Genomic DNA, 12,180 nt, shown 5'->3' with positions numbered 1-12,180 from the left:
TTTTCCATTATAGGTTATTACAAGGCATTGAGTAGAGTTCCCTGTGCTATACAGTAGGACCTGTTGTTTATCTATTTTATATATAATAGTGTGTATATGTTAATCCCAAACTCCTAATTTATCTCCACCCCCCTTTCCCCTTTGGTAACTATAAGTTTGTTATGTATGTTTGTGAGTTTATTTCTGTTTTGTAAATAAATGCTTTTGTATCCGTTTTTTTACATTCCACATATAAGTGATATCATATGATATTTGTCTTTGTCTGACTTATTTCACTCAGTATGATCATCTCTGGGTCCATCCATGTTGCTTTAAGTGGCATTATTTCATTCTTTTATATGGGTGAGTAGTATTCCGTTGTATATCTATACCACATCTTCTTTATCCATTCTCCCAAGGCAATAGAAATAAAAACAAAAGTAAACAAATGGGACCTAATCGGACTTTTGCCCAGCAAAGGAAACCATCAACAAACAGTCTTCTTAATCACGTTCCACGTTTCCCAGAGAAAACCAGCGTTGGAAAGCTTGGGAATCTTTCTGGACACAGAAAACGTTATGTGAGTTAGTAGACATCGCTGACGTTTGATAGAGATGAAAATGAATGTGTGGTTTCTTATTACATTCAGTTGTTGTGATCATGTTATGGATAAATGAGAACAAATCTGGTTAATTCTTGTCTGCCCACAGACGATGTCCAACAGTAAATACTAGGAAACCCCACTACCATCATGCTTGTTTTGCAACTGAGGATAGAACAGAGGAGCCTACTTTAAATTTGTTCACTTTAAGAGGAATTATCCAAATCATGTTTCACATTTGTCCCATAAAGGTGTATGTCATCTTCTTTTTCTTAAACGCAATTTACAGTGCCCTGAATACCATATAGGTACTAAATATATATCTTACATATGTTTCATAAATATATTGTGTTGGCAGAAAGTATGACTTTCAATCTTAATAGGTTTTAAAATATTCTTATTAAAAACAAATGGAAGCTCACAAATGGAAAAAAAGATTTTGTGTAAGTTTTTAAAGTATCTATGGAAATCCACTCTAGTGTATCATCGTCCCTCAGCTTTCAGCACATTACTTGGGTCATTGTGATATATCATAAATGTTGTTTGAATAAGCAACTCCATCATTTTCCCAGCATGAATAAACCTGCGATATATATTTTGCATCGCCTTTCTCTTTAGACTTTAAGCACCTCATTAAAACTCAATAAACAGACTGTAAAGAAATATGTGTCACCTTCACGCACAGTTATTCACCAGCCACATTTGCAGTCAGAGAGCGCGTGAGGTTGATCATCTGCATAATCTTAAAGACAAAGTCTAAGTAGACCAGTAATCCATGTTCCCTACGGACCCATTTTATCTATCAACAGACGCCTCTCCTCACTTGCTATATGTAGGTGAAACAGAAATAAATGGCAGTGTTTCTCGTATCAAGGAAATCAGCCTAGTTGGTGACCGTTTTTAAACACACACTGTCCATCCGATACAGTGCAGTTAGTTCCCCAAGCTATGTTATGTGCTGGACACTTACTCTTCTCCATTCCACAGCTGAGAAGAATGAAGCTTTGAGATCTTTTATTTTTTTTCAATATTTTTTATTGAAGAATAGTTGATTTACAGTGTGTTAATTTCTGCTGCACAGCAAAACGATTCAGTTATACACACATATACATTCTTTTTCATATTCTTTTCCATTATGGTTTATCACAGGATATTGAATATAGTTCCCTGTGCTGTACCGTAGGACCTTGTTGTTTATCCATCCTATATATACTAGTTTGCATCTGCTAACCCCAAACTCCCAATCCATCCCTCCCCCACCCCCGCCCCCTTGGCAACCACAAGTCTGTTTTCTGTGTCTGTTTCTGTTTTGTAAATATATTCATTTGTGTCATATTTTAGATTCCACAAATAAATGATATCATATGGTATTTGTCTTTCTCTGTCTGACTTACTTCACTTAGTATGATCATCTCTAGGTCCGTCCATGATGTTTCAAATGGCATTATTTCCTTCTTCTTTATGGCTGAGTAGTAGTATCCCGTTGTATACATGTACCTCATCTTCTTTATCCATTCATCTGTCGATGGACACTTAGGTTGCTTCCATCTCTTGGCTATTGTAAATAGTGCTGCAGTGAACATTGGGGTGCATGTATCTTTTTGAATTATGGTTTTGTCTGGATATATGCCCAGGAGTGGGATTGCTGGATCATATGGTAGCTCTGTCTTTAGTTTTCTGAGGAACCTCCATACTGTTATCCACAGTGGCTGCACCAACTTACATTCCCGCCAACAGTGCAGGAGGGTTCCCTTTTCTCCACACTCTCTCCAGCATTTATTGTTTAGACTTTTTGATGATGGCCATTCTGACTGGTGTGAGGTGATACCTCATTGTAGTTTTGATTTGTATTTCTCTAATGATTAGTGATGTTGAACACCTTTTCATGTGCTTCTTGGCCATCTGTATGTCTTCTTTGGAGAAATGTCTGTTTAGGTCTGCTGCCCATTTTTTGACTGGGTTGTTTGTTTTTTGTTGTTGTTGAGTTGTATGAGCTGTTTGTTTACCTTGGAAATTAAGCTCCTTGTCAGTCACATCATTTGCCAATATTTTCTCCCATTCTGTAAGTTATCAAACTTCCAAGTTTTTGCACGGTAAAGGAAACCATAAACAAAATGAAAAGGGCTCTGAAATCTTGCATAATATGCCCGAGGCTTTCCTGTAGACTCAAATCCAAGGCTGACTTGACTGATTCCAGTACAAGCAATAACCGGGCTATGGACCTGCGGGCAGATACCCTTCCTATAGAGTGGTCAGTTCTATCATAGAAGCTCACTTAAAGCAATTTACTGACTTGAGAGAATTGAGACCCTTAGGAAAATGTTGAAAAGGGACCCGCATTGGTGGAGGGAAAGAGATAAAATGGCAGTACCTGTATCTGCAGGTGATTCCTGCCTAAGGGGTTGGACCAGGGAGGTGACAGAGCTGGTCTCCGGGTGGCACTGTACCCCCATGGGCAAATAGTGGGGTTGGATGTGAAGCCACATCTACAGGAGGAAGACAGCTTTCAGGATCCCAGCAGTCCTGTAAAGAACATCCTAGGAAGAGATGGAGAAGAGTGAATATACAAAGGCAAAGAGAGATAGAAAGGCCGGGCATATCCCAGGGGGGCAGTTACGTGTAATGTGGTAGATTTGTAGGCTAAAGGGCGTGTGTAGAGCATGTCCAGAGATGTAGAGATGGGACCACAGGGAATGGCCCTGGATATCCCACTAATGCATTTGACTTTAAAACAAGCTTGCTGTGTGTGTGTGTGTGTGTGTGTGTGATTGCTAAAAAAGCAGTTACAAGTTGGAAGAAAAAGCACACATATTTAAAATTAAGTGTGAAAATCACCTGTAGCCGCCTTCCTATAGAGAAATGCTACGAACTGCTTGATTTCCTTTCGGAGTTTGTATTTCACACACCCATTTGATGATGTTCATAAAAATCGGATCATAAGACCCAGTATTCAGCAACTCACGGTTTTCTGTGAAGAGAACTCGGATGTGGTTCTGTGTTTACACATTTAAATACTCTGTATCATTTTATACACACAAAGAGCCTCCCGTTATATGGATTCAGCCAACAGAATTCCTGCAACAGATCTCCTATTCATGGACGTTGAGATTCCTGTCATCCTTATTTTCAAAATTATAATCAATGAGAATTGATTGGATTCCTACATGACTATTTCTTTTTGTAGATCCTTGCATGACTTATTTCTGTACCTCCAGATAGAGATGTTTTATAGAAAAAGCATTTATGGAAATAGAACTGGTGGGTCAAAGGGGTTCAGATTTCCATTTTCATGAGTTTTGTCAATTTGTATGCGTTGGGGAGCGCCATGATTAGATTGATACTGTAGAAGTGCACTGGAAGCAGCAAGGTTGAGGCAATGAACTGGAGCTCTTATCTCGGACACTGCGGGTGCAGAATCCCAGGAGTGATGAGATATGTGAGCTATTCAAGAAATCAAACCAAAAGGATCTGGGAGCCGGTAGAGCTTGAGTCATCAACAAATCCGGAGAAATGATCAAGGATCAGGTTATTTTTTTATTATTATTATTTTGTTTTTTTGTGGTACACGGGCGTCTCACCACTGTGGCCTCTCCCGTTGCGGAGCACAGGCTCCGGACGCGCAGACTCAGCGGCCATGGCTCACGGGCCCAGCCGCTCCGCGGCATGTGGGATCCTCCCGGACCGCGGCATGAACCCGTGTCCCTTGCATCAGCAGGCGGACTCTCAACCACTGCGCCACCAGGGGAGCCCCAAGGATGAGGTTTTGAACCAAAAAGAATCTAAAGTTGGTTCAAAGGGGGTTTGGTTCCAGACTGGCTGTTGCCAAATTTTCATCATCATGAAACACGTTTACCAATTATCTTCACCTTTTCATTGGCGTTGTGTAATAAACAGACTGTTTATCACTTTGTATTTTGTTTCCAGAATCTAACTGGTTTTAGTTCTATGAATCCATATAATTTCAACTAAAGTACTTTAAGACCTCTGTGCAGCCTCATTCTAAATCATTCTGTGGGGATAGAATATACTTTATGAAAACAGCGCAGGGAATCCCACTAATAACATCATGGGCCCCAGGTTTGGAAACCTATGCTGTAGAAATCATGGGTCCTTCATAAGCATGTTCGATTTATTCTGCTGACATTGGAGATAGCTCTGTGTGATACTGAGCTGATGATGAGATACCATAGAAGCAGCATCAGTTATGACTCGTGTCATTTTTAAGTAGGATGAAAACTAAAAACAGACACAATTTCAATTAGCTTTGCCTATCACGCCTGCAGAGTTTGAATGTATACCCCCCCCTTCCCTCTCATCCTATCCTTTAGAATCTGTGCCCTTTTGTTAAGTCATAAATGGTTTTCCAATAAGAAAACTTCCCTTTCACCTTGTAATAAACGTACCCAGGGAGTAATTTCCTGTAAACATCCAAGAATATAGACGTGCATTTATTGGCCTGTTTTTCCCATTTCTGCCTCTGCTGTAATTCTCATGACACAGATTTCTGTTTGGGCTCATTTGTGTGACCTAAAGTAAATCCTGTCTCTTCTCATTGAAACAATTTCATTTAAACATTTGCTTTTACTCCATTAACTTAAATATTGTGTGTACGAATAGACACACACACACTCTCTCAAATACACACGCACACTCAAATACACACACACACATATATATGTGTGTATGTATATATATATGTGTGTGTGTGTGTGTGTGTGTGTATATATGTCTGCACACATATATATAAAAGTATGAGGGAGGGATTCTGATATAATAAAGGCTAGCGATTTGCTGTATTTTGCAAATGCTCCTGCTACTGCAAAGGAACCAAATAATCAAAATAGGTCATTATGCAAACGTATACATATATATGCACGCATACATAGAATTCTTTTAGAAATATAGCTGAGACCCTAGATTAATTCTGCGAATTACAGGTGAATACATACCCTGAAAACATAAAAGATATTTTTCTATATTCACTTAGTAATTATCGTCTGTGTAATGGTCATCAAAAAAATGCCTACTGTGCTTATGTAATGAATTATTTCCTAAGAGATAAAGTCCTTTGTGGCGTTAAAGTCATGTTAAAACGAACCAAAATCCAGGCACATCTGACCCCTCTGGCTTTCTCACTGTTGACCTGAAGTGGACGGAAAACCACGTGGCCCGGAATCATTCCCCTAATCCCCTGCAATTCAGATGAACGAGAACCATTTAGATCATGTTTAGCTATGTTAAAACCCTGAAACTTTCTATTCTAGAGCAATATTAAGACCAAATACAGCGTACGTTATATTCATTTCATTCAACCTGCAGGTGGGAAATGGGATTTGGGGTTTTTAAGCATCTTTTCCATGAACCAAGTTTTAAAATAACCGCACAGCCACTCAGCACATCCCGTGTATTTGTGTGTGTATTTTGTTCCTTCCACTACTTTGAATGAAACTCAGCATCAATCTCGTCATTAATCTGTGTGAATTCAAATGGTCTCCTTTGTGCGTCTCTTTCGTTGTTCAGTTGTGTGTGGGGAGTGGTAACGGCTTACTGCTTTACAAGCTTCAGTTCGGAGACAGTAAATCTCAAAAACCAATGTTTCGTCAGCTGAAATGCTGAGAGGATTTGAGGTCCAAGAATGTTTGTCCATGAAAGGAGCTGTTTGTTTAAAATCACTGGCGTCAGCCAGTCAAAGAAAGTTATCTGCTCATCTAGGAAACTGACTTCTGCGGATGCTCGATGTTTGGTAATGTGTGTGTTTGTTTCCCAGTTGATGCGCTGCTATCATGTTGTTGTTCATACAGTCCCACGCTAGGAAACCCACACACATCCTCTGTCTGGGTTATATCGAACACCGTGTTTTGACAGTCAGAAATGGAAAGGAATATGCTGTCATAGGGAACATAAAATGACTTGCATTCATTCTGTCCCTGCAGTGGGGACTCTGACCTGCTTGTCATTTCAATTTTTAAAAAGAACCAAAAAAAAAAAAAAAAAAAGCAATCCCTGGATATTGCAATAAATGAAGATTCCACGGCAGACGCTATGGAAACACCAGCTTCCAAAAAACCCACGTTCCTTTGCTCAAGTTCAGAGACACATGGAGAGCTGTTTCCCTCAGGACTTTTGAAAGGCGAGCAGAATTGCCAAGATCAAGGCTTTCCATGGGCTGCTCTTAGGAGAAGTCAGATTTGCCAGGGTACGGAAGATTAATGAGCCCGCCGTTGGAGAGGTTTTACAAGTCATGTATTCCTGGGGACGGAGGGGCTCTGATTTCATAAAGCCTCGCGACTTACCATCTGTTGCAAATCCTCCCCATAAACAGTAAGCGACTAGGTCATTCCGTGAGAGCAGAGAGTAGGAGGGAGGTGGGCAGAGGAGGGATGAGTTAAAAACAGAACAGTTCTGCCAGAAAATTCCTGGAGCCTTTAGAAATGAACCACCTCTTTCCTGAATGCGGGAAGAGAGGCTTGTCTTACGGTTCTTACACGGCACCCAGGCTGCCATTATAAGCCCGTTCCGTCCATAAAGTTGGGTGAAAGAGGCTTTTCTCCCAAGCAGGGCGTGATTCATTTTATGAGAAAGAATGTAAAACGTAAGAGGGATGAGTGTGGAGGCCGCATAACATTCACGGGCATGAAACACTAATTAGTAATTGCTCATTAAACAAGGAGGGCCTGGAAACATCTGAACACCGCCTCTCATCATAACTAATCTCACATCCATCCCCAGGAACCTAGGAGGGGAGTGGGTTTGTGCGATGTGCCCTAAGTGTACAACCTGGCAGTTGTCATCTTGCATCTACCTGTAGGGCTAGGCCATTGTGAGTCCCGATTATTGTGATTTTAGCATAACAGCAGCAATCACCCTTCTGGCCGCTTTCTTTTGAACCAGACCATTTCTAATCCCCTCCTGGCTCCCATCCCCCGTTTCCCACAGGTGCTCAGGCAGGCTCTGGAAGGGAAGCCTCATTCTCCTCAGTAGGTGTAAGATCTCATCCTTTATGATTTTGCTTTAGGTTTTGAGAAGCTGGTACTCCGAGGGCCTCTTGAATTGCTGTCAGCTTTGCTCAGGGATGTGTTTGAAGGCATCGGTTCCCATTTCTGTTATTTTAGGGCTTGGATCAGTCTGTCTTCATAGAAACACCGCGGCTGCTTTCCATGGTGATTGAATAAGCATTCGTTGAAACGGGTGAACGTCATGACCCTTGGAATAAAGTCATGGTGCAGAAAGGAAAAATATCATAATTGGGGATCTGGTGTAGGGGCACGCAGGAATGGGAACTGGGGGGAAAAAAAACACAACTTTTTATGACTTTTTTTTTTCCCCAGAAGGCTTATTCAAGACAGATTTGGACATAAAGTTGGTTTAAAGTTTGTGCAAGTATTTAAGCTTGGAGGATGCTTTATAAAATATTCATAGTTTTGAATCTGAGTGGGAGAGTGTCTCTTCCACACAAATGCCTTCAAACATCAGAGGAAAACAGAATTTCCAGGTCAAGATCTTTTTGCAGTGTGAGAGGAACAGGGAATGAGATAGATTTCGAAAACCGATCACTTTGCCACAATTAAATGCCCGTATTGCCTTATTTGCAGCTTTGGAAAAAGGAAGAATTTAGAATCTGATGCCTTGAGTGAGATCTAATTGCTTAATTTACAGAATCCTCCTATTTTTTAAAATGAAACGTACCAGCCCATGCTATTTCGGGGACAGTTGGGGAGATTTGAATATGCACTGGCTTTTGGCTGAAATTAAAGAATTATAAGTTTCTGCATGTAACTGTGATATCTTCCTTATATAGAAAAATAGAGATGCATCCTAAACGATTTAAGTGTGGCATGACATGATGGGTATAATTTACTTTGAAATTTAAGCATTAAAAGGAGTTAAATGAAAATATTATTGAGGAATTCAATGGGGAAAAGCAAACCTATACTGGTTTTATATACAGTGCACACAGTCTTATACACAGATGCCAACACACACACTGTTTTGCCCTGAAAAACTTCTTTTAGGAGTCTTTTTTGTTTTCCCAAGGAAAACCAACATAGACACAGGAGTGATAACTTAAATCTAGTAAAGTGTATAGGTTTCTGATATTGTCGTGTATTGTAAATATTTTAGATTCATTTCACCTTATATGTTAACCCCATACAAACCCCCAGATGAGACACTTTATTATAGTGTCGGAAGAAACAAAAACCATTGTAACTCTTATTTACATAATATACTCCTTTCTGCCATGGAAAAGGTGCTACACTGTTGCTTCTCATTTATAGGAAGGAAAAGTAAAGAATGAACAAGGTAAACCGTGGAACGTCTTTCCAGATAGCAGCGATGTTGACGTATATTTTGTAGGTGACAACCCCAAATATCTTGTGTTCTTTCGCAGGGTTTTTAAGTACAGGCGACCAGGCGGCCAAAGGCAACTACGGGCTCCTGGATCAGATCCAAGCATTACGTTGGATTGAGGAGAATGTCGGGGCCTTCGGTGGGGATCCCAAGAGAGTGACCATCTTCGGCTCCGGCGCGGGTGCTTCTTGTGTCAGCCTCTTGACCTTGTCTCACTATTCAGAAGGTAAGAAAAGCATCCCCACAGTGCGCAGGGAACCCTGGGACCCAGAAATGAACCCATATTGAATTCTTATTCAAGGCGCATACAGGGTGGCCATAGTCTCTATTGAAACCTCCACAGAAAATCCCCCCAATGACATGCGTGCTCATGCTCTTCTCTTAACTCAGCTTGCTTTCTGATTTTTTTTAATTGAGGTATGATTGACATACACCATTCGATTAGTTTCAGGTGTACAACATAAGGATTCGCTATTGGTATACAGTGCAAAACAGTCACCACGGGAAGTCCAGTGAACACCTGTCACCATTGAGTTACAAATTTTTTTCCTTCTGATGAGAATTTTAAGATCTCCTCTCCTAGCCACTTTTAAGTACGCAATACAGTATCATTAACTATCCTAACGATATAGTTTTCTCACTTAGACTTCTGGCAAAGAGCGTTGCTTACAATAATTGGAGGCAAATGACTTCTGTAGAAATGCCTACACCCTGCTTTGGCCTGTCTCAGTTTATTTGGACAACTTTAAATTTTATTAACTACAATTTTCATCTTGGGAGAAGAAATAGGAAAGGGAATCAGTATGTGGACGGTGGTTACAGATTTTTAGATTTCGTGATCAACAAAGCTTGTAGCCATATGGTTATAAAGTCACGTCTTTGATGCAAACTAATTCAGGTTGATGCCCTCTGGTCCATTGGTGATGGAGGTTCCCAGCAATATCAGATGAGAGATTTTTAAAAGAAAAATCAACAGAAATTGGGGGCAGTGGGCCTGGAGGCACCTTAATAACTTCCTGGCTCTGCCTTCAAAAATGGAACAAAAATAAAAACAAAACAAGAAAATGCAGCCCTGGGGCACTTTGGCAAGTACAAGTGAATATTCATAATAACAGTCTAAATCGTCAAGGTCGTGTTATGTTCCCTTCTGTGTCATTGGTTGGTTTAAGGATTTACCACATCTATTTGAACCATTTTTATGAAAAGCACCTGAAACTTTAAAGGAATTAGTTTTCTTTAAAGAGTCTTATATTATCTTTCTTTAAAGTACCCTAAACATGTTAAAAAAAAAAAAAAAAGGAAGTATCATCGTGCCGTATGACAGCATCCCATCTTTTTCCTCTCTTCCTACACTATCGTGGACAAGTTGCTGACTCTTTCTGATTGCTTCATTAGCAACATATGATTGACGATGATTTTTAAGTCTTGTGAAGTGTGAATTTCTTGATTCTTTATTTCGTAATGGCTGAGGAGAGGTAGAATGAAAAGCTTATGTTTGTATTAACCCTTTATTAAAAAAGGAAAAAGCGAGTAAATTAGATCATTAGTGATAACGATTCCTATAGCGTTTTAGAAAATACCTGTATTTTCCCATTTCTCAATGGATATAATCATGATTCTCCATTTACAATAGTCAGGACCAACTCTAGCAGTAATCAAACACATGTCAGCCAAAACTAATGGGGGAAGAGTGTTAATTCCTTAAATCAGTAGATCAGAAATGAATATGGTGGTGCTTTGCATCATTTCTGCAAAGTAGCTCTCTAAAATCAACCCAGCAATAGAATCAAGAATTAATGAACACACCCAGACTGTTGGCCTTAGGAATTTCGCTTGTCGTGATATAACTTAATGAAGTCAACATACACATGGGAAAAAGGTGTTTTCATGGAGTTTTCTACCACAGCATTCTCATAGCAAAGAATGAAAGGAAAAGTTACAAGACCAGAAAGACAAGAACATTGTTAATGACACGTGCATTTACTCGAAGGAACAATAATTTGTTTTAAGAATTGTGCTTAAGATATGCATTAACCTGGGAGGCATGATATGAAGAGCTCATTCAGCAAACCATCACCTTGGCCGGGTACCACATTCCCTTTTGAGCCCGTCATGGACAGGGATGCCATTCCAAGCAACTCTCAGATCCTGATGGAGCAGGGGGGAGTTCCTTAATTATGACATCAGTATACTATGCAGATATGGGACACAGTTATACACAACAGACCAAAGGGAGGGAAAGCACCGAGAAGGAATGATACTAAAGATATTAAAGTATCTCCTATTTTATAGTATGAATTATAGGTGACTTTTTCTTTAATTTTTCAAGTTTTATCCCAGGTTGTATTACGTGCCTACCAAAACATACATACACACACACACGCGCATACACACACACACACACACACACACACACACACACACACACACACACACACACACACACATATACATGGCTACCTCAGTCACGGCCAACAGTTACGACACAGAGAGAAAATGTGTAACTTCCAGCAACATTTTTCTAATTCTGGTTGTCTTCATTTATGAATCTTTTAATAGATCCAATATGGACATCATTTCCTTAAGGTGCTTTAAAACATTCACCTTGAGAGCCAGACACACAAGTCAGTACTCGCACGTTTCCAACGGAATGGTAAACATTGGGAAATTGGCCCCAAGGGAGCTAGATGACGTGTCGGGCAAAGCCAGATCGTTTTAAGCAGCTCATTCTTGCGTGTCATCGGCAGGCAATCCTCTAGTCTTTAGAATCCCATCCTCCTGATTGCAGTCATGTTTCCTTCATCCCCATCCCGATGTATGGCCTTAAACATCGACAGGGCACGGATTTCTGGACTCCCCGCTGAATGCTTTTATTCTCCCAGTGACTTACGAGGCGTCAGAGCTAGATCATGCTGGAGTTCAAGGAAGCGGCAGGAAGAGATAAGCAATAGAACACCATGATCTTATGGCCTTCCGTCTCATACTGGAGCAGTTAAAAATAGACTTTTGTTTACTTCTGGACATCCACATACTAGACTGATCAGATAGGAAATTTTAAGCTACACAGAATTTTACTCATAAAACAGCCCAAGATTTTCCCAGTTTCTCACCAAGCAGGCACGTTTAAAATGTGGCAGAACGAATTGTACAAAAGTCTGGGCTTTGAGTGCATGCAACTTTGAAATTAATGATTTTTTTTGGAAAAAAAGATACATTTTAGCGGGGCATGCAAGGGAAGATTTCTTTAGGAA

General features: G+C 40.1%; 1 protein-coding gene across 2 annotated transcripts in view; it reads left to right on the top strand.

Annotated features, from left to right (window-relative positions):
• Positions 1 to 12,180, top strand: part of LOC309839093 (neuroligin-4, X-linked) — a gene marked incomplete at both ends in the record, with an annotated part of 267,724 nt that overhangs the window by 244,051 nt on the left and 11,493 nt on the right. For both annotated transcript variants that reach the window (XM_082680635.1, XM_082680634.1), the window contains one exon: positions 8,970 to 9,155. In XM_082680635.1, coding sequence (XP_082536761.1) covers positions 8,970 to 9,155 — 186 coding nt within the window. The remainder of the gene's footprint in view (positions 1 to 8,969; positions 9,156 to 12,180) is intronic.

Source organism: Grampus griseus (assembly GCF_964374135.1).
Source record: "Grampus griseus genome assembly, chromosome: X".
In the NCBI taxonomy this organism is placed as follows: Eukaryota; Metazoa; Chordata; class Mammalia; order Artiodactyla; family Delphinidae; genus Grampus; species Grampus griseus.
Note: the sequence above shows the minus strand (reverse complement) of the source record. Positions and strands in the feature narration are given on the sequence as shown.